The 23,413-nt window shown below is 34.5% G+C and overlaps 1 protein-coding gene across 3 annotated transcripts in view; it reads left to right on the forward strand.

The window, feature by feature from the left end:
• Positions 1-23,413, forward strand: part of AUH (AU RNA binding methylglutaconyl-CoA hydratase) — a 113,175-nt gene that overhangs the window by 58,015 nt on the left and 31,747 nt on the right. For 2 of the 3 annotated variants that reach the window (XM_054652035.2, XM_077172228.1), the window contains 2 exons: positions 1,355-1,447; positions 2,390-2,446. The exons of the other annotated variant lie outside the window; for it this stretch is intronic. In XM_054652035.2, coding sequence (XP_054508010.1) covers positions 1,355-1,447; positions 2,390-2,446 — 150 coding nt within the window. The remainder of the gene's footprint in view (positions 1-1,354; positions 1,448-2,389; positions 2,447-23,413) is intronic. 3 annotated transcript variants of the gene reach the window in all.

Consider the following 23,413-nt stretch of genomic DNA (forward strand, 5'->3'; position numbering starts at 1 on the left):
CTTGAGCTCTTTTAAGTCACTGAAAGAGCTCTTGCAAGCAGTAATCAGTAGCCTCTTTTGGCACTGAAATTGATTCAGATAATCACTATTAATAATGATCTAAACCAGTAACCCAGGGACTTTGTTTTAAGGCATCTGTTAGAATCTTGAAAAGCATTGCTAAGTTTTTGTTCTTTTTTTAAAGACAATTGGATTTTCATTAGCTGTTAATCATTAATGCAGGTCAATTTGCAGCTGTTTAATGACATGTTTTGTTTGTTACCCAGTGAGAGACTACTGGCTTGTATAATAATTGTCATGCTGATGTATACCAATATTTAATTGATTCTTTTATTGAATGAAGTTATCTGAAGTTTATTTGTCAGACAGGAAAAAGGTAAGCTAGGTAGCACAATTTCTAAATTTAGAACTAGCTAGTTGACAAGGAAAAGTTCTAATTAATACATTGAGTAATAATTTTTATTACCCTTCTAGATTTTACTCTTCATATTTTTAATTATTTTAAATTACTATTTTTTCATATTACCCTTCTAGATTTTAAAAGGAAATAAGCCTTTTAAAGTCTTTCATGCATCATTTTAATTTATATCTTGGTAGAATAATTTTTTCCTCTTCTATTTTTGGCTTATGAAACTGAATGAACTGGTCATTGAATTAAATTAGCTGAAACATTAAAACAAAGAAAATATTTTTTAACATCTGCAAAAAAAGCTGTTGTCAAGAGCTGATTTAACATTTAAAAAAGCTGTACACCCAAGTGTCTGGCTAATGAGTTGCTTTTCACTATCTTTGAAACTTTAGTAGCAACAATGTACTACTGGACTACTGTTTGAGTATATTTTAAAATGGGTAGCTTGTGTTAACTCTTACATTAAATATAATTAAAGCTGTAATATATAAATGTATTTCTAAAATTAAAATGCATTTTTCATCAAACTTTGAGTTTGTGGTGAATAGGGATGAAGAGAACATGATTTTGCAGAAGGTGAAAAGCAGTACTTCAGGCTGATTGTTTAAATGACTTGCTTATATCAGAACACTGGTGATAAATTACATATAGACCATGCCATGGTCGCACAGGCCTCTGGAGCCCTGCTACCTGTCATGTGTGCTGGCAGTATGTGCATTTGTTTGTCAAACTGAAGAGTTTCCCACCTCTATTAAGCTGTTAGCAGCTGCTTTACAGGAGAAAAGGGGCAATGGTGGTGGCCATCATTGCCAGTGGTGGTCTGAGAATGTCAAGACACAATTTCTAGCTTTGAAATATATGACTGTAGAATGAGCAAAACTACTGAAATTACTTTCCAGAGGTGTTCTTTATGAGGTTGGTGTTAATTGGTACTTTCTTTTTCAGCTAATCTGCCTGTACCTACTATTGCTGCAATAGATGGAACTGCCTTAGGTGGTGGCCTAGAACTTGCGTTAGCCTGTGATATACGGGTGGCAGGTAGGTCTGAATACTACTATGGAATGTAGGGTTATTAGTGTTACAGCTGGCTTGACTAATCTGTCTGTTGGCAACAGTCTTACAAAACTTACTTGATATTTGACATTGTTCATAACCCATTATTTGAAAGGGCTTTAGCAGAAACCTGTCTAAGTACTTGCTAATGTTTCATTTATAACAACTTAACTCTGTTAGTTGGATTGGTTTTTTTAAACATTTATGTGATTCTTCTGACCCTAATTTTATCAGTCTTGCCTAAAGGGTCATGCAATTATTTTCTTTTTTTTTTCTTTTTTTTTTTTTTAATTCTTGGTGTTTGAAGTGCTCTAGATGGAGACTTGATTTTATTGAAACAGGGTGCAGGGAAAAAACAAAAGTTGCTAGTAAGTGTATTATTACATAAGAAATTAAATTATAAAAGTGACAGCCACTCTTGAAAAGAGGAACCTTGAGCTAATGAGCTGTCAGAACTGTAAAGCCTGTTGATGGAAAGTAAATGGATACTTCATTCTGAGCCAGTAAGTTAGGATTTATAATGTTGTTTGACTTTAGAGAATATTCTGTCACCTAAAGAATTCAAATAATCAGATACAGCATTCTACCCCATTCTAAGATGTTAAGCAATAACATCCATTTTCTTTTAGTACTTTCCATTTGAATGCAAGTCTCATTACTCACTGTTATTGCTTACTTGCTATGTGAAAATGACTAAAGTACTGAATTTGCCTTGATGGAAGTAGTTGGATCTTTCACTAAAAGCAGATCAGTTGAATCTATTTGAAGTTGTTTTTTTTAATAAACAAATTCTTTAAAAAGTGATTTATTTTTCTTTTTGAAGAAAATTTAATATATTAGCAAACTTCTAGGTCATCATGATGTATTTTCCATAGATTTTTTTCCTTCTACATTAGAATAAGAACTTCTTTACATTCTGTTTTTTAGCATCTTCTGCTAAAATGGGCCTAGTTGAAACAAAGTTGGCGATCATTCCAGGTGCAGGTATGAATGTTTTGCTTTTGCTACCACAGATAACTAAATAACACACATACTTAGTGTTAGATTTTGAATTGTGTATGGTGCTTATTCTTATATTTCTTTTAAATATTATAGCATGTGTTACACCTTATTGCTTGTAATATTTACCAAAATTAAAAAGTGTATTTCTTATCTTCAGAGACAGTCACCTGTATACTATGTTTTTAAGCAAAGTCTTCATTAACTAAGTCAACATTGAGTGATTCTGTAAATGACATTTAATGTCTTGATCTGGAGACTGAATAATTTTACAAAGGATCAAGCAAGGAAGAAGGATTAGCTGTCAGTGTACAAAACCAATTATTTGAATTAAGATCCACTTTCACATAACATTTGGTACTTTAGGATTCAAATTCTGCTTTCAAGCTGCTTGTATATTGGTTGTAAAGAGTTTAAGAATTGGAAGTGTAGCTCTGGATAAATCTGTTACCTTGCCAAGATTTTTTGAGTCAAAAACTTCTTTTTATTTCAAAGGCCAGTTGACCTGCTTTTCACATACTCAAGGTGAATGAATGTTATGTAATTAATAATTTCAAGGAGTTATTACAAAACCTTATGTTTTTATTTTATGTATTAATTGTTGCTACTTGAATTAAGATATTTGCTGCTCTGGGAAAATGGCAGTACCTGGGAAAAAGGTGCATCCCTGTGATTTTTTACCTTCATTTCTGGGAGTTCTTGGGAACTTTATAATGTTTCTTTGCTCCTGTTTTCTTTCTAATTGGTGGAACCTATTTTGAAAGCACTATATTCAGTTCTAGTGGATACCATTGCAGGTCATGTAAAAAAAAACAGTAAAATCAACCATAATGGCAGTAGTGGTATGAACTTTGTGTATAAAACTGTCTCATCCTATGACTAATCTGGAATTATTGTACGATTTCAATTGCTGTATTATTTTGGTTATTGTTGAGATGTGATTTCAGTCAAAACTTTCTGTGGTCAGAGCTGCATTTTACATAAGGAAAACAGTTATGATTGATGTCTGGTTTCTTTTTTGTAGAGGATAAATATAATAACGCAGATGATTTTAAAGATGTATTTACTGGTAGTGGTGTTATCATGAAATAATAGGCCTTGGAAATAAGTTCCAGTAAATAAAAAGACAGAAGTTTATGTTGTTTATCTTTGTTGTCAGTTTTTGCTTTTTGTCCTCCCACTCCCTCCTTTCCTAAGTAATTCTGTAGGACAGTATTGAAAACATACTCTCGAGCTCAAGAAATTCAGCTCAAATTCTCCATATATTCTCTGTATTCAGCTTCTTGAGGTTGTCTCATTTCTTTGTCTTCAGTTAATTATAGATGTTTCAGACTTCTGTGCTCTTACCTTAAAATGCTAGTTAACTGATTCATTATAAGTTTCATTCAGAATATTTTACTGCTATTCAAAGACTGAGGTTTGAAATATTTTTTCCCTCATCCTAAAATAATGATTCGGGTGTATGTCTTCAGGTGCATGTCCTTTAAAATGTCACAGATTTAATCTTGTTACATTGACTTTCCAACTTACAACATTTTGGGGTACGTTCAGTGATGAATTTTTTTCCCCTATTCCTATCAGCCTTTCTGACAACTATTTTTGTTGAATATATTTGAGGTAATCACCACTTTTTCCTGATCAGCCTGCGCTTACATCAGTCCTGTTCAGCAATGACAGTGTTTCAGTCCTTTTTGCTTCTTATCATCCAAATAGTAACTGATTGTGCCTTTTGTAAAAGGCACCAGAAAGAAAGTGAAGAATGAGTGGAGGAATTTTGGATATATCATTTAGGTAGAGAAGCCAGATACACATATTTGAACTGTAGGTTTCATGGGTTAATGGAATATTTTCTGAGAGTGTTTATTTCAAGCTGCTCTGAGCCAAAACAGAACTGCAGAGTGGAGCTAAAGAGTGAGCTGTAGCTCTTAAGAGGCCTACATAGATTTCTGCTGCCATCTAGTATACCTGAAATCTGCTGGCAAACTGAGTTGCTTCTTTGAGCTAGGTAGCTGTACCATGGCAAGCTACTGTTTTTATTCTTGTCTGTCAGCTGCCAGGTGTATGTGATAGATGTAACTTTAAATAGGGTGATTATTAATATAGGTGTTTGAAGCTATGTGGAAAACATATTTATACTGTGAGGGTTTGCTTTTTTAATATCCCAGTAATTTATAATGAAAGAGCTGTGTTAGAAGATTGTTACTAGAATTCAATATAATTAAAATATAGATCCAGGGCATATCAGCTGTTAAGTTTTGGACCTTGTTGTATATTATGGTTTATTCCATTCTTAATAAAATGTGGTTGTCAAAAAGACACAGTAAGGTGCTGTCTATTGACAAACACAGATTTCCCAGGTGCAAGAAATTTTTCTTTTAAATATGCACAGATGTACTGCAACTTTCTAACGGCTAAGTTTGAGGAGGAGTTAGTTGAGTTAACCAAAGTGTTCCTTCTAAGTCTGCTGAGGGTGTTGACCAAGTAGGCATTTATAGAGTATGCTGTATTATAGCAGGTTGAATCTCCTCAGAAAATTCATCCATGACAGACAACATATCAAGACCAAGTGGGATGACAGCAGTGCCTCCTTTTATACAATAGCTATGTTCACAGACCTGCTGTTCAGTTTGTGAGGAAGCAGGATTATCCTTTTGCATTTGGAAATCTAAACCCAGTTTTTCTGCACTATGGGAAAAGCTTAAACTGCCAGAACATGAACTAGGAAAAGTAGAAAAACTTTCTGTTTTTCCTCTTGAGTACATCCCACTTTCTAGTAAGGAAGGAAAGATTCAAAGAATCTTGAAACTAGTTGAAATATGTAACACAGAGAAAAACTTGTTAACTTGGTGATGGGAAACTTACCTGAGAATGAGTATTGAAGGTTTTTGTTTTCTAAGGAGAGTCTGCCAATCATCATTGTAAAAGTGGTCTTATGCCAACACAAAAAACGTGTCATAGAATCATTTAGGTTGGAAAAGATCTTTAAGCTTAAGAAGTCCAACTGTCAAATAAGCACTGCCAAATTCACCACTACGCCATGTTGCTAAGTGCCACATCTACACCACTCAAGTGACTCAACCACTTCCCTGGACAGCCTGTCCAGTGCTTGACAACCCTTCAGAGAAGAAATTTTTCCTGATATCCAGTGTAAACCTCCCTTGGTACAACTTGAAGCATTTGTTACTTGGTAAAAGAGATTGACCCCAACCTCCTTTCAGATTATAGTAGAGAGCGATAAGGTCTCCCTTAAGCCTCATTTACTCCAGGCTTAACAATCGTCAGCACTTCCTCGTGAGACTTGTGCTCCCTTCACTGGCTCTACTGCCCTTCTCTTGACATGCTCCAGCACCTTAATATTTTTTCTGTAGGGATCCAGAACTGGACACATGATTCAAGGGGTGACCTCACCATTGCCAAGTTCAGGGTGACAGTCACTGCATTGGTACTACTGGCCACACTTTCGCTGCCACAGGCCAGGATGCCATTGGTCTTCTTGGCCACTTGGGCACAACTGGCTCATGTTCAGCTGCTGACAACCAGCCCAGGTCCTTTTCTGTTAGGCAGCTTTCTAGCCACTTTGCCTCAAGCCTGAAGCATTGCAAGGGGTTGTCTCCCAAGTGTCTTTTCTTTTTTTGTGGAGTTCAGCAAAACTTTCTGTTCAGTCCGGCTCATCTTCCTTCCCACTGACTCTTTTTTTGCCACATAGGGATGATCTGCTCCTCTGGCTTTAGGATTTTCTTCTTGAAGAATTTCTAGCCTTCCTGAAAGCCTTAGCCCTTCTGGACTGCCTCCCAAGGGACCCTATCAAATAATCTCCTAAACAAGCAAAAGTCTGTCTTCTGTAAGTCTGAGGTGACAAGTCTGCTGACTCCATTCCTTACTGCTCTGAGAACAGAAAAGTATCATTTCATAGTTGCCTGTGCCCTAGATGGCTTCCGAGCAGCAAATCATCCTTCTCTCTTCATAAATAGCAGTAGGGCACCTGGCCTCTTGGCTCACTCACCAACTCTGTCAGGAAGTTATCTTCCATGTAGTCCAAGATCTCTTAGACTGTTTCTTCTGTGCTGTATTGTATTTCAGAGTGTGTATGGGTTTGTTCATCCCCTTTCTTCCTCAGATTTCTTCACTGTGAACTCAGTGTCTGTTAGCCTGTTGTGGTAGAATTTGTGGTTTACAGGGTAGAGGGTGCAAAAACAAACATTCCTCAGAATTTTATTAAAAATAGGTGGACAGATGAAGGGAAAATTGTACTGGCCTCAGATGAAAAGGTTTCAGCATGAACTAACCTGTTCTTTGGCATGCAAGAAAGGGCACAGGAGGAAGTTGTTGTGTGTGTCTTAGCTGTGGATAACGTTTCACCCAGAATACTCATTGCAGTGGACAGCAAGTAGTTTTTATGAGACAGAATTTCATGAGAAACCACACTCCATTAGCTTTGCAGTTTAAGGAGATGCTTGTTATCAGTCAGAGTGACTTTTCTCAAAGCTATTCATTGCTAAAAGGAGTTACTATTTTTTGATCTTTTAGTTAGAAGCTGTTTAAACAACTTATTTTCTGTGTAATCCTGTGTCTGTACAGAACTCAAAGTAGTGTGGGCAGAGTCTTTTTACACAAGAAAATTGTGTTCATTCTCTTTGTTTTGTTTCCCAAACTGACATTTTAAAAAGTGCAAATATTTGTCATTAATTGAATGTAGTTTTTGATGTCTCTCAGCTTGCAAAGGAAGTATATTTCAGTGAAAACTTTCTCCTCAGCCAAAATTTTTCTTTTGGAGCATTTTTTTTGTTGAAGTCCTTTGTTTTTCTGCTTTGTTACTTTTTAAAACTGTCTCAATTTGTGTTGTAATTTGGTTGTTTATCTCTGGATTCTCATGGTGGATGTCATACTAAGCCTGCAATTGATAGATGATGCCTTTCAGGCAGGTCTGCTTTTGTTTATTAGAATTGTATTTATATACCACTCAGTATTAGATCTGTTATGGTGAAGATAAAAGTACTTGCAAAGAACGTAAACTTCCTACTCTAATAATAGAACAAGATACATTGGTTTCACACAGTGAAGTATTCTGTGATAGCAAGAAGTAGAAAAGACAGTCATATATATAAAATATAATTTGTGTTTTCTTTATGCAATTTATTTACACAAAAGATTTCTGTGTAAGCTAAATGATGTATTGAAATCATCAACAATTATGTTTCCATCAAAAAAAAAGAGTACCTTCATTGAAATTGATACTTGTGGAAGCAGGTAATTTGACATTGCTAGATAAAAACTGGCTATTGGCCTGCATACTTACAGCTGTCACTCTTTTTTTTTGTTGTGTTTATAAAGGCATTTTAATTAGCAAGGCTTCATTCATTTTATCATAATTTTGCTTTTATTCTTCCATGCTCCTCCCAGAAATCCCACTACTTCATTACCAAGCTGTCTTCCACTGTTTAATATTAAAATAAAAACCAAGCATATAGCCCTGGGATCGTGCTTTCCTTGAGAGCATTCAGATGAAAAGCATATTTTATTAAGAAGACTTTTTTTTTAAAAAAGGAAGGAAACAAAAAAAAAACCTCTACTAACTCTGTAAGAAGGTCTTTGTAAATAAGCTATATGTTCTTTCTATCTAAAAGTTGCTTTAAACCTTATTTTCCAAAGGTGAAACTGAAGCTTCAAACTGTAGGAGATGGGACTGGTTTTGTCTTTAAAATATAGAACCAGGGAGATTAAATTACAGCATTTCTCTGTTCTCCCTGTACTTTGGTAACAATAGTGTTTTGGCTGTTTTTCTAGACTTCAAATTGTATTTGGAGACTTATAGAGCTTGCAGATTATAAGACTATAAAATAAGAGATAGGAACATTGAAATGTTAGGCTTTTTTGCATAGGAAGAAAACCAGTGTAGAATGAAAAGTAAATTTAGGTTATCATAGTATATTTTCCTTAATTCTTTGCATTCAAAAACATCTTTATTGTTTCTGTTGCAGTACTTACTTGAAAGCTAAAAAAAATAATTCTGTTTTGGATGAGAAAGATGTCAAGGGAATTTCTGCATGGGAAAAACTCACACAGAACATGTTCTTGCTAACAGAAGTAGTTGTCCAATTCAGCCAAGTGTAAAGGTTAAATTGAATGTCAATTTCAAGTTGAAATCCAATGCACATTACGATGAACTGCTAAGATATTCTTTAGATTTCTATTTCAGTTTCATCAATAATAGGAATAGCATTTGATAAATGCTGAAAAATTAAAAGGTTACTATTTTTGGTGTATCAAGATTGAATTTTGGAGTACTGTTTTTACTAAAATTTGTTATTACAACCTGAGCAATGTTATCAATTACTTTCCTAATTATCATAGGTATATAAGAAAGCTTTCATGAGTTGGAAAATTGTTTTGTGAGATTCATGGATTGTGCATTTTTGAAAGACAGCCAGAAAAATGAAAAAGTGAAACAATTTACTTGTTTTTTTCTGTCCTCCTTAAATAATGTAGACTGAAGCCCCATTCAGGTACTCTTTCACTGAGCATGGGTTGTACTGTCACATTTGTATCTTTTCCAGACCATCTCTGTACTGCATGGAACTATGCAGTAAAGTTTTCAAAACAAAGCAAACCCAAACTTTGCTTTTGCAGCTTGGTTTTTCTCACCACATATATTAAAATAGTATGACACAGAATAGAAATTATGGTCTGGGCCGACTGTAACAATATGAATGAAATTCACGCTAGGTTTCATAACATAGGTGCAAAGTAGGTCATATTGACTTGGGGTGCTCATATGAAGAGGACATGGAAAGAATAAAGTAAATAGAGAAAAGAATGATCTAAAATGCTGCTAGGTAAGGAACTTAATATTTTTTCAAAGCCAGTTAAAATATAAAATACCTGTATACAGACTTGCACATAATCAGTTAAATGAGTTTTCTATTGACTCATACAAATCTATCAGAGTTCATGAATGCATTTGATTAAATAATTTGCCCTTTGCATTAAGTTTGGACTTAATTTTAAAAGTTGTACAAAGCCTTTGTACAAGACCACCGTTTTTTACTTTGTAGAAGACCACCCTTTTGTTCCCCAAACATGTCCTAAAACCAGAACCTAGTGTCTGTCTCAAGCTCTCTTGTCCACTGAAAATCATAATAGAAACTTCCAATGGCACACTTTCATGTGAAGTTTTTTTATTATTTTCTTTCAATATCTCATTTCTAAGCTTATGCAAAAACAAAAGGAAGACCAAGTAATAGTAGCTGGTGTTTCTTGGGAAAAATGGGGCATGGGAAAAATTAAAATTTGCTGGATATGGAAGACAGAATTGCATGAAATTTTCTATTAAAAATTGATGGTTTGGTTGTTTGGTCTCTTTTTAAATAAAAAAAAAATACTGCATTTTGGAAGTAAATATTGGACAAATTAAGGACTTGACTCCTTCTGGTGGCCTAGAGGCTAAACCAAAAATCTTCAGCTTAGATTTTTAGGCTCAGCCTCTTCTATAGTCAGCAATTCTGAATTTTAAGGTTCTCTATCTTGTCTGACTACGTTTCTAAGTTCCTGTATAAAGAGCCTCATTGCTGCTTCAGCTTATTGTCAGAGATTAAATATTGTCTCAATAGTGTCCTTTCTTCCTGCAGCTGCACTAACTCACTCTATTTTACAAACTAAAGAAGCTTTTTCTCTATTTTTCTTATCTCTACAGTAGCAAAACTGGTAAGGAGAAAGAACTCCTTATGAGTTTAAAGAGAAGTAGAGGAAATGGGGAAATGAAGTACAGAAAATTATTAACCTTAAAGAATCAATGAAGAATGAAGATGAAAATGCATAAGCAACTCAGTCTGGGTTTGGAATTCGTTTTCTAAAAACTCGAGGTGGTGGGGGAAAAATCTAGTTTTATCTTTTAGTATAGAATCAAGCAGATATATATTATTACCAAATTACCAGTATATATGTATGTAAAACATACCAGGGCAGTTGAATACAGCAAAATAAAAGGAGTAAAGAAAATTATTCATCTAGGTAATTTTGAGAGGCTTAGTGCCTATCCTGTCTCTCTGCATTGACAGCCCTAGAAACAGACTCTTTATTTTAGTTCTTGGTATGTCACTAAATGAGATGTGTAAAAGCATTGATGAAAATACTCCTTGTAGTGTTAAGAAGCTGGTTAATCTGTACCATGATAGACACAATTTAGTACAAGATGCTGAAGATGGCACATTGGATGCAAACTGTGTAGCTTATCGTATTACATATTGCTTGGTCATTTTCAGTATTCTGTGACCAAATGTGCATTTTAGTTGTGAGATAAAAAGTATCTGTAGAAGACTTGCATGATTTTTATGGCTGAGATAAGGAAGCTTCATAAATTGGCATCAAACAGCTTATTAGCCACTTTTAAGTGGTTTAAAGTGACTCAACTCCCGTGGTGCATGCCCCTGTCCCCATGCCTTCCCTTTATTATTTTTAAGTCTACAGCTGACAGCACCTAGTTACGATACTGCCAAAGCCTGTACGCATAGCTGGGATCATAGCCTACAAAGACATTGTTCACAGACACAGAGACAGAAGGTATAGGAGAGAAAAAGCAGTAAAAAAATATGCACACTGATCAGGAAGTTATTGGCAGAAAAACAAAATGAGTTGGAGATACAAACATGAGGATTTTAAAAGTTTTTAATAGCTGAGGAGAAAGAAGTAAGATGCTGAAACTTTCTTATTGATACTCGTACATAAATGGTTTATTAAGAAGAAAGTTATTAGTATGGGGTTTCATTCTGTTTATTTTTTCCTCAGATGCTCCCACAGCATTTTTAAAATTTAAGTGATGGGTATGTCCTTCCAAAACTTAGTCACCAGTCTTCATGACATTATTTGCTCAAAGTTTCCATTGACATGAGTGCTTGCCACAGTAAATCTTGCAAAAGCTATGATCATCCTTTAGGATTTTTTCAGTAGCCATGAATCCAGAGGGAATCCGGAGGATAAAAGAAAACCAAACATTTTGAGGGGATTAAATGATCATGGATTTTTTTTCAGCCTTTTAATGAATTCTAGACCTCTTGTGTAAGTCATTGCACAAGTGACCCTCTCTGCGCATGGCACGCAGAGAACAGTTGCGGTTTTGTCATTGGCATGTGTTAGTAAGAACTTGTAAGCAGGGATTGCTGGGTGAAATTAACTACATTGCATTACTTATGTCATGTTCAAGTCTGACTTAGGAAAGAATGTTCTGGGATTTTTACCAGTGCTATAATAGTTTTCTTACAGTATTTCAGTTTATCTTCTGCACTTTGCTGTATTAGTGAATGGAAAGCAATTTACAGAAAGAAACAGGCTTTGGAAAGATGAAAAGAGAAAATATCTTTTTACTTCGTGTGTTATTAAGATTCCCCTCTTCAAAATGTCTTCATCTCAATATAGATGTTACTGGAGGCGAAGGATTGGGAGTGGGGCTCTGGTGGACCAGCTGGAGTGTATAAATGGGGGCTAGTATAGACGCAACAATACTTGGTAAGTTCCTAAAAATTATGTTGACAGCTGTTGAGCTCATCTATGCTCAGTGTGTTTTTTGAAGAGGAGCCAAGGAATTTTTAATCAAGGAAGATTACTGAGCAGATTACTGTTGCTTAAAAATAGACTTACTTTTATTAGTAAAACTTTTTGTTTAAGCCTGAAGTGTTACATTTTTCACTGAAAATGCAAAAGCTGTTTTGATTTAAAACAGTATTAAATTATTATGAATGAGATGGAAAGAGATAATGAGATGGAAAGAAGATAATATTTATTCTGTTTAATCGAAGTGTTGTATAGGAATGTCAGCATGAGTAATATGAAGGCATTTTAACTTTAGAATTTAATGGATCTTAGACTGACATTTCAAGGGAGACAGGATTTTCAGTGACTTGTTAGATTGGAAGATATCTGATTTAAAGAAAATTCTTTATGGAATGTTTTTGTGTGAAGTTATTTTGGTAATCTGCTCTCTTAGGACCAATTGCTAGTCTTTTCCCACACTAATGGAACTAGGTCACTAGTTTTTGGCACTCATCCAAGTTGTGAGATTTATTTGGTGTTCAAGCACACTGTCTAGAAATAGTGATGCAATGTCAGCAAGGCCACTTTTCATTTTGTGAACATCATTTTCAGTGCCCTGGAATTAATTTATTCACTGACCTGTTAATAACTGCAATCTGTCACTGGCTTAACAGAGGCTGAGGAAGTGTCTGGAAATAGTCATGGTCACCCTACCAGGTGATCAGTTACAGGACTGCTGTTCAATGTAACATTTTTTGGGTTTGATCATGCAGAAGAGTCTGACTGTTAATGAAAACAAACCAGCAACTTAATCAAAAGGAAAATACATGTAATTAGTAAATATGGGAGAGAGATTGAAGTAGTGGGTTTACCCTGCATTAAACTACAGTGTATCTGAGAACGATACTGGTTACCTTTGAAAAAGTACAGAAATTTAGCATCTGTAGATGATATATAATTATTTGGAAAAGTACATTGTAGCAGTATTGCCAAATAAAAAGAAGCTTAGTAATTTGAGTTTGCTGCTGTTTCAGGTTTGTTCTCATCCCCATCTCTACAATGTTTTTGTTGAAATCAGGATTGTCTTTTGCCACAGGTAGGGCAGGCGGTCACAGTGGATTACTCTGCAGAGCAAAGGTAGCCCTTTTCTACCTCACATGAGCCAGAGCCCTGAAGAGACAAGCTTGATGCTGCCAGTGAGGGAGAAGGGTTCAATGGTCAGAAAACAGTTCTTACTGTGCAGTGACACAGCTGGCTAGCAATTCCTAGCAATGCTGCTGCTATCTTCAATTTTTCTGTTTCTGCTGTAGAGAAGCATCAAACCTAGTTCTATAGGGATCCCCCCCCTCCCCTTCCACCCCCCCTCCAGTTCTGTGCATTCTAGCTCTGAGCCTTTTACCTTACTTTAGATCTGAGTATTTCTCCTGTTCCTCATTTACCATTCCCCATGGTAAAAGCAGCACAGCATCCTGGCCCTTAATCCACCGTCTTGAAAAATTAAATTTTGCCTATAGCAGTAAGATGGCTCTGATTAAAGTATCAGGCATCATCATTGCAAGTAGTACAAATAGTAAACCCTACTCTTGGGGACAAGCTTTTCTAGACTTTTGCAAAACTGATCTTTGGGCACAGATTAAAGCTTAATAATGAAAAAGGTTTTTATGGGATTTTTTTGATTTTTTGTTTCTTTGGTTTATTTTGCTAGGGGAGGGTTGTGGTTTTGAGGGATTTTGAGGTGTAATTTAATACAGCTGAGGAGCTTCTCAGGGTACTTATAGTGATATTTGAGATATTATATTTCTGATGGAACATACGGCAGAGCATAGTGCTGATCTGCTATCACTGCCATTGCAAGCATGGAAAGAGTGGCCAATTTTTTGGTCTTGGGTTTCATAATCAGTAGTGGTTTTCTTCTGAAGTTTTACTTTGAGATGAAACTTGTGGCTTGAACTTCCATGGCTGACCAATGATAGTTGAAAATATGTCCCTTCTTCATAGTGCCTTGGAAAGGTGGTCTAAGTGAATAGCGATTTTTATTTCTAATCTGATTTTCTCCAAGTCTTGCTTAAATGTCTTGACATATTTGAGGACAGAAAAACACTAGAGGTCTTTTTGAACAGTAATTTTCTGTTAAATGGAGTACCTTTTAAAATTCCAACTTTATATGGTGTACCTGAACTCTGTTGAGGGGCCAAACATCTTGTTCTTACATCCATTGAAGTATTACCCTACACCTCTGTAGTACTGGAAGAGAATTTATGAAATCCAATTTGAAGGCTAGTTGTTTTTCTGTAATTTAATAGGAAATGTATTTTTTTTATTTAAAAAGATGACAAAATGGGGGAAAAATAGCTTTCTCACTGACTCCTGCTAAAGGCAGTATTTTCACTGGAGACTTGTATAAAGGGCAGTAGCTATTGCATACTCCTCTGTTTTGTGATCTTTATCTTATCAGACTGCTAGCTATAAGATTTCCTTGAATGGAACAAAGAAAGGTCTGGCTGCTTTGCATAATATCCAGTCTTTTAGTGTATAGAATACTAGCAAATTTTGATGACTTGGTCCAATGCATCTTTTGATGTCTCCTTTGTTTTCAGATTCTTTCAAGTGACAGCAAATTAAGCTGTTCTCTATTCCCTGCATCTGCTGACTGCTCCCCAAAGCCTTTGTAATAAAAAAGAGTAAAAACAAAGTAAATTATAAGTGATTCATTTTCTAATGTGATAAAACATAAAACAAAAACTGGAGATGAACAATGTGAAAGAACATTCTGATCTAGTAAATCACATAGATGCAGAACATACTTACTTGGTTTTTTATGCTAAGTAGATCAAATGAAAATGATTTGGACACATCTTCCTGTGTTTGAGACCTGTGTTTTTCTTGAAAACATACCATTGAAATCTTTTTATTTGTATTAATTTTTAAATTACTTTTAGGAAAATTCTTTTGGTAGTTTATAATGTTCATATGCTATTACATTATTAATACATAGTGTGGTCATGATTCACATGATTGTTTTTTGGGGGGAGGGGTTGTTTAGTTTTATGTTTCAGCAAGAACTAGAGAAATACGTTAATGTTTCTAAACTTGCAGTTGTTTTGGCATGTTGAAACTGGTATGTTTGAAAAATCCCTCAGCCTGAATTATTAGTCCACCTGTATTGTAAGACACATAAAATAGAACATTTTAATCATCTAAACATATGTCTGAATGTTGTTCTTGAAAATATCAGTATGCTAAGGGTTTGGTGGGTTTTTTTTGTTGTTATTGTGACAGAACTTTTTTCATTTTGTTGAGCTTGGCATCTGCTTTGTTGACTGTTTCAACTGTGTTTCTATTACACTTTTGCCAAATGTCTGCATTTACTAAGACCATAAGCTAAATGCAGTTTTCCCTCTTCTGTCATAAAGTCACTTTTTTCACCTTTTTTTAATGGGGAAAGTTCTCTGGAAAATCTCTCTCTTTACTCTGTTTTCTTGTAAAGAGTCAGCAAGTGATACTTCTCCCAGCAAAGCTGGAGTAAAAGTAAGTCTTGCAGAAAGCAGATGAATTAGAACCTATTAAAAATACTGGAAGTTTTCATAGGTTTGAATATTTTATGTGTTGAATTTTCACTGTATGCTATAAGATTTTATTGTTGTAACTCTGCCTTCAAAATCATCAAGCCATTCTCAGTAGCCCTGAATCTAAAATTTTAGTGAATTCACATGTCTTCTAAACAGAAGGAAAAATTAAAACATCTTTCAAGTCACTTCTTCTAGCCTATATGAATTAGTGAGATGCTAGGTGGATATTAGCAGAATTAGAAGAAAAAAAATTATGGTAAATTCATCTTAGATCACAGACTTCCCCACCATTTTTCTATAGTGGAAGTCTGTCTCAGTGTAGCAATATACATTGGAGAAGTTGTCCTTTTAGAAAAGATCAATGAACAGTTGCTGAACAGTTGCTACTTTGATTGGAAAGCTGATATTTTCTGTATAATGTCCTCTTTCTGGATGAATATTAGAGTGTTACCACACCTGGAGTCAAACACAGGCAAGCCAAAGTTAAAGCTTCTTTCTGTGTACCCTACTACCTCGTTGGACAATTCTCAATTCAGACATCTGGTAACTAGGTCAATCTAAATTGTCAGGACAATTGAGATTGAAAGGTACACAGTTGCAAAAGGACCTAAGTGTTTCTGAGTTTTCATGCCTTGAAGCAGAAGCTAGCCTTTCCTTTCAGGCAGTTCCTAAAAGGTTGTTCTCACCAGCAGAAAATAGCCTGTGGAACTCAGTTCCCTAAACATGGAGTCCCTATGCCTTGGAGTGCCTGGTTGGGCCTCTGGTTATTTCTGTGGTCTTGCTGTCAGTGCAGGAGCTTACAGATACTGTGACATCCAAAAGCACTTTTTTAAGCACTTCTAGGTGTATAAAGTTGAATCCCATGCATGATCTCAGTGTTACAAGGCTTCAAGCACAGAAGGCTTTAAGGGGAGTTTCTTGTAAAATATAGAACGTAAGAGCAAATTGATTTTATGTTTTTTCAAATGGATGTGTCTGTGTTTGGATTTTATTTTTTTTTAAATTTCCTTCTATACGTAAAAGGGATAGGCAGTATACAATTTTGTGGGTATGATTTGTTCTGATAACAAATTCATGCAGTTACAGGAGTATACCATAGGTCTGCACATAGCCACTGTAAATATTCCAGATAAAATCCGAGAGGAAAAAGTGTGCTTCAGAATACATACTTAGTAAGTGTATGTTGCATGGCCATAGCCAGTTACTTCCTTTGAATTTTGGTATGTAAAAGCTCACATAAAAGATTTCAACAACTCTTTTATAAGTAATAAGCCATAAAAATAGAGTAAATTTTCATATTTTTATTATTTTGTTTTCCATTTCAGTCTTCATTTTACATAAAATTTAAAAAGGGTCAGAAAGAGAAGAGTTGATACAGAATTGACTGCTTCCAATATGGAAGAGAAATGTGATCATTTGAAGACCAAATGCTCTCTGCTATGATAATTCTGCCTGAAAATTAGCTGCCTGAAAAGTAGCTATTGATCTTTTATTGAAATTCCTAAGTGTGATGCTAGGTTTGTGTACTAATTGCCATGATTTTGAGCAAGGCAATATATAACATGTACTTTAAAGTTCTTTCATCTTAGGAAATTAATAGACAGTTTTAACCCAGTTATATTGGGCCATTACTTCCTACAGGACTGAACCCATAGCAGTGAAAGATTTCTTACTGCTTCTCTAAGATTAGAGGCAGAAATGAGTGTCTGAATTTTGATAGTTAAGTTGCTCAAAAGGATGTTATGCCTAGCTGGCTTTATAACTACTACAGATGATCAAAAGTCTTCATGCTGAACACTTTAGAGGTGCCAGATTTCTGGATATCCGTCTCTTCAACAGAATAGGAGGTCACCCAGAGCATAACGCTATTGCCGTTAAAAAGCTTTCTTCTCTTCAGTCTTGAAGTGAGAAATACAGAGGAAGAAAGAAACACTGGGAGTACAAAAATAATAGTACATGCAGCATAGGAAGCAGCTATTGTTGTCCTTACTCATTGTTCATATGAAAAAAATAAACCTCTGTGAATTAAGAGGGATTTAAGGTAGTCTTGGAAATGTCAAAGTTCCAAATAGTGAAAAAAGCTGATATGTTGTCAGTTCTGTTGCTTCTCCATTTTAAAAGGGGTTAAACCCCAAGTAAATTGTTTCCATGTTCTATAAAAGTGGTGTCCTAAATTAAAGTGTGGAATGTAACTACAGATTGTATTGTAGCTAAAGATTTTCTGATACTCTGAAATTCCCTGCAATACATATGTAATTTCTCTAGACAGCACCTTTTTTCCAGATCAGAGAGGTCTATTCTACTTTGGCCTTTACTAAATGTTTATCTTTACAATACCTTTTTTTTTTAATTTTTAAAACCTGAATTTATTTTTGTATAGTTGAATATTTACAAAGACACATACTTTTCTATTCCTCTAGAAGAAGTGATTATACATAATGGAACCAACAATAGTGACAAAATTTCTCAATTGTTTTCTTTTGAAAAAACCCACCCCAACTCCCCTGAAAAAAAGCCCCCCAAGCCCCAGTGTTTATTCCTCCAGGAAAATAAGTGTTTATTTAAAGAACAAGGACAAAAAAATCAGTGAAAGCTATTTTTTGCATTTCTTGTCCTGGTGGCCCAAGTAAACTAATTGTTGGACTAGTGTACCCTAGTATATGTTTCAGGTTTTCCATGTGCTATATATTTTAGCAGATTTATGTAGATGTCTATTAGCTTATCCTGTCATCCAGGAGCTAGCTACTGCATTAGAAAAAATAGATCTTCAGAATTCCTTTATCTGGACATAGTCCTGAACCTTTTCTAGGTGTCCTTTCATGAATATTGGACAAGGTGATCACCAGAGATTCCTTCCAACTTAGCATTCAGTGATTCTATGAGTTTAGCAGTTCAATGAAGTATCAAAAAACAGTGAAAAACATGTTCTTTCGGGTTTTGATTTTTTTATTTCTCAGAAACATCTTTCCTTCTCAGCACAACATAAAGTAACATGTTAAATATGTATGTGAGTCTAAATCTGTTTTTTTTTTTTCCTTTCCCCTGCTCCTTGCATAGAAAAGGGAAGTAGTGCTTCACAGTGGTGAAGTATGATGTGTCAATGGAAAAATCATTGAATTTCCTGAAAACATCATTCAAAGAACAAAATATTCTTGCAGTCTGATGCTATTTTTCTGATTAGTTATTTTTTTCATTTTCTTGCTTCCTGATGTAATGGAACTTCATATTATCACTTCTGATAAAAACCCTACTCCAAAGGTTTTATTGCATGTATGATTCATACTTTAGTCTTTAAAAGAAAGGAGTTTTAGTCTTTGAAACAATGGTGGTTTTTGATTTCTGCCTTCTTTCTTCTTACTCTGTGTGGTGTGGACAATAAACTCACTTTCATGTTCTTCTATTGGTTGTAATAGGCTTGCTGCAGATCTTGAGTATACTCTTATGTAACCAAGGATAAGGTATGTAAGATGAGTGCAGGTACTGAGTTGCTGCCAAAGGGAGTTTGGCTTATGCTGTCACATCAGGAAGCCAGCTTGAGTAAGAGGAAGGAAAATGAAGTTATCCTTACAAATAAATTCAGAGTAGTGAAGTAATAGTACTGCCACAGCTAAGGTTGGGTGGAATTTGGCTGTTTAGCTGAAGATCTTTTCCTGCTCTAAAAGTAATATATGTCTGAGATTATCCTAATCATGTCTGTATCTTACTGAAAATGTGATTATTGTGAACAGTCACATTTAAGGAACAAGAGATCCACAAGGTCCAGTGATTCTTGACCCAAAGGATTGCAGGACAGAAGATATAAAAAGGAATGAGGAGACAACCTGGTACAGTACCTTATCCAATTCTGATTTGAATGTCTCTGAGGATATAGATGTGAGGATCAAACTGTAGTAGTTGATTTCAAAGTATCATGAGACTGTAGAGAGCCTGCTAAGAAGGACTCTGAGGTGGTGAATTTCTGGAGTAATAGGTCTTTTATGTGGCTGAAGAAGTGTTTATCTGAACTTAACATTATTGTACTCTAGCATGTCTGACATTACTGACTGAGTTGCCTTGGAGTGTTTGTTCCAGGTTTTGCTGGGTCATGTTGGGTTGGTTGTTCTAGCATTTGTTTCTAAGACCAAACACCAAGTAAGAATCTTTCTTTTAGCATATGTCTAGTGCCTCTGCAGATGCAAAGAGTATATGGAATGATCTAAACTAAAAGGTTATCTTTTGAAAATAATACTGAGATAATTGCTTTGTTTTGATATTCAAGAGAAAAATGAGACTTTTTTGGTTTTATTTGTTTATTCTTATCAGGGATGTAGTTTAGCTGTGGCAATTTTCATCATTCTCTGAAGTAGCTATTGATAGAGGTAAGGCTCTGCATTGCTAAAGAATTGTGACTGAAATCCATTCAAATATGAAAAACCCACAACTAATGCTAGTGTCAAATTTTCCTTGCTTAAAGGAATAATCTCTTATTTATTTGTACATAGTCTAATTCTGTCAGGGACAGTGTTACTGTGAGGCATTTACATAAACAGATCAATAAGCACTTAGCTTAGGGGAAGTGCATTTTCAAAATCATAGATCCATCATTTCTCTGTGCGATGATGTAGATTTTTTTGTCACTGAGAGAAATGAATGCTTAATAATATAATGAATATTTCTGTTATTCCAGTAACATTATTATCAGATCACAGGTTTCTGAAAGGATGAGTGTAGATAATATTTTACAGTTAATCATTAGTGTACCCTGAATAGATGGTAAGGTTACATTAGGGATATATTTTTAGTAGACTAGAGAATAATATTGTAAGCACAGACCAAGTGTGGAGTTTGGTTGGCTGACTCTACATGACCAAACATGACTTGACATTTACTGAGACAGGTCTGGCATTTTCTGCAGCTGTATACATGGTCTTTACTGTCCCTTTCCTCTGCAATATGGTGATGCCCACTAAAATGGAAGTAATTTCGGGGGAAAAGTTTAGATGATGTTGATTTTTCATTCTGGTACTTCCCTTCTCTATAGAGATTAAAGAAGGTGAACATAATATCTTTGAAGAATTAAGGTCATGACAGATCAGCTTTAACAAAGTATAATGAATAGTTATTTGTTTTTTTGTTTTAAGATATTGTAGTCATGAAAAATATTGTATCTTTAAATAACTTGAATTTTTTTGGCATCAAAAAATGTTACTGATTCATTTTTGATCTTCAGATATGTGTGAAGTAAAGTATGAGTAGGAATTTTTTTGCCTATTCTTGAAAATGTAAAATAACTCCAGACTAACCTGCACTGCTACAGACTTAGGATATTGGAACATGAACTGCTCACAGTGTAGCTTATTGATTTTTGAATGTCTGATTAAAGTAAAGTATATCAATCACTGAGATGGCAATGTAGAACTATGGAAGTGATATAATAGTTGTAATCATTTCCACAATGAAAAAGTCGGCTTTAAGAATGTGTGTGGAAGGAAATTTTTTCCCAAGAATTAACTGCATTTGAATATCATTTAATCTAAATAGAACACACCACCATATGACTGATATTTTCATTTCTAGTAATCGTTGACATTCTTTGCTAGAAACTGATTTTGATTCCATATCTTGAGTATTAGCCTCTACACACAAAAAAAAAAGCCTTATTCTGATTTTCATTGCGTCATATGATGAGTCAAATATTTTTAGCACTTGCTTGTTAGTTATTTCCATGGTCAGTCTGGCAGTTTTCTGTGCCGTCTTTCACTGTGATTTACTGAGTTCTTTTAATGGTTGGTAAAAAAGGCTGATTTATACATTTCTTAGGCTCATAATCAAGAATTTGTCTGATTAAGTCAAAATCTTAAAATTTACCACTTCTAAACACAATCAGAATTAAGCAAGGTACTTACTTCTACAAAATTATTTTCTTAAAATGTTAGGAAGATTTTAAAAAAATTATTTGTTGTATTGTAGACTCCCAAATACCTAGAAAAAGTTACAAACCTCTCTGGCTAACTAAGCGAGTCTTTTACAGTGTGTGATAAAGGAAAATCCACATTGATTCAATATTGCACCACACTCCTTTTTGTGTCTTTCTGGAGAAAAAATATGATACTGAATATGAAACTAGATGGAATCTGGCTTCATTCAGTAGGTAATGTTTCGTTGTTGCAAAGGCTATTTCATTCCTTGCCATCATACCTGTAGTTTAATACTGCAGAAGCAGAAAGTAACCAATGAAATAGTGTATCAGTTTGAAAATCCTACAACTTGCAGAAAATGGAGAAGCTTGCTAGAAGTCATCTACTTATTTAATTATTCTTGCTCCAGTTTATATTTACAACATTAAAAATATACTTTTAGTCTTCAGTGTACTTTTGGTCTTTTACTTCCAGTCTGCTTAGAAACCAGACATCTGAAGCCTCATTAAAACTTGTCAATAGAACTTTGCAGGTAAGATAAACAAGAATATATATATCTACTATAACGTCCATAATGTTTATTTGTGCCTGGTATCACTGGCCTTGCCTTGTGATGCTAGGCAAATGCAAATGATTCCAAGTAGTAGAATGGAATTTCACATAACTAAGGACTCTATGATTTACCTGGAACTGGGGTTCTAATGAACTGTTTAACTTAGGTTAATATTGTAGAAGCTGATACCATAGTTGTATTTTCATGAGTCTATCTAAATGTAGATTTACAAGATAACTTACTAAAGAAGATATATATACATAACATTACACTGTATCTAAGTGATTTTAGTTGTTGGATACTGAAGTTTACTCTAATTTCAAGTGTTCCCTATCTTAGGGTTATGCTGTAGGATGCCTAGCTCATTTTACAGACTACTGCTTATTGTACTTGCTCTTTTAAATTACTTTAAGTAGAGGTGATGAAAAGTAGTTCAGTGACTGCTTGGTGAGTGCTGCAATACAGAATCCTTCAGGTTGGAAGAGATTTTTAAGATCAAGTCTAGTAGTTATTTACTATTGAGTGATTTATTATTATTATTATTATTATTATTATTATTATTATTATTATTATTAATAATAATAATAATAATAATAATAATAATAATAATAATAATAATAATAATAATAATAATACAGACATATAAAAGTAATATGTGAAGAAAAGAAAGTGTAATACATTGTGATTTAGTTAGAAATAGTATTCACTTTGAAGGACAGAGTATATAAAAAGTATTTTTTTTTTAATATGGAAGTTTAAATTTGTAATGCCTCTGAATAAAGTTATGTCTTACTAGTCCCTTGCACTTAGTATTCTGCAACAGCTCATGCAATTTTCTAAATGTGAAGAAAGGATCCTGTTGAAGGGATTGGTACTATATCCAAAACATTTTAATTAATTGTAAATATAAGAATTAACAGTAAAATAATTTCTGTATTCACCTTGTTGTACACCCATGCATGCATCCATAGAGTCAGTTTTTTGGTGAATTTAGCTAGTTAATTCACTAGCTACAATTTTCTTTTTCTTTCTTAACTGTTATTTTTGTAGATGAATTTAACATAATTCCAGCTTGAATTTTTTGTTTTAGAAACAGTTTATGGAACTATTTTTATAAATCTAAATGACAATGATTTCAAAATTCTTATAAGTGCTTTGGGAAAGAGTAAGCTACCAAAGTATCTGTTTGCTAGGAAAGAAAATAGATTAATGCAGGAGAGGCTTGTAGTGAGTACTATCAACTTCTGCTGACATTGAAGAAGTATTAGTAATGGCTTTGTTAAATTCTTGACAATTAAACATTCAAAAATATTAGAAAAGTGTCTGGTTTTGACTAGTGCTATGTGATATTTGTATTTCTTTAAAAGTTTACCTGTGAAAATTTCAAACCTAAAATAGGTGCAAAAGTGAT

This window comes from Agelaius phoeniceus, chromosome Z, assembly GCF_051311805.1.
Source record: "Agelaius phoeniceus isolate bAgePho1 chromosome Z, bAgePho1.hap1, whole genome shotgun sequence".
Classification (NCBI taxonomy): Eukaryota; Metazoa; Chordata; class Aves; order Passeriformes; family Icteridae; genus Agelaius; species Agelaius phoeniceus.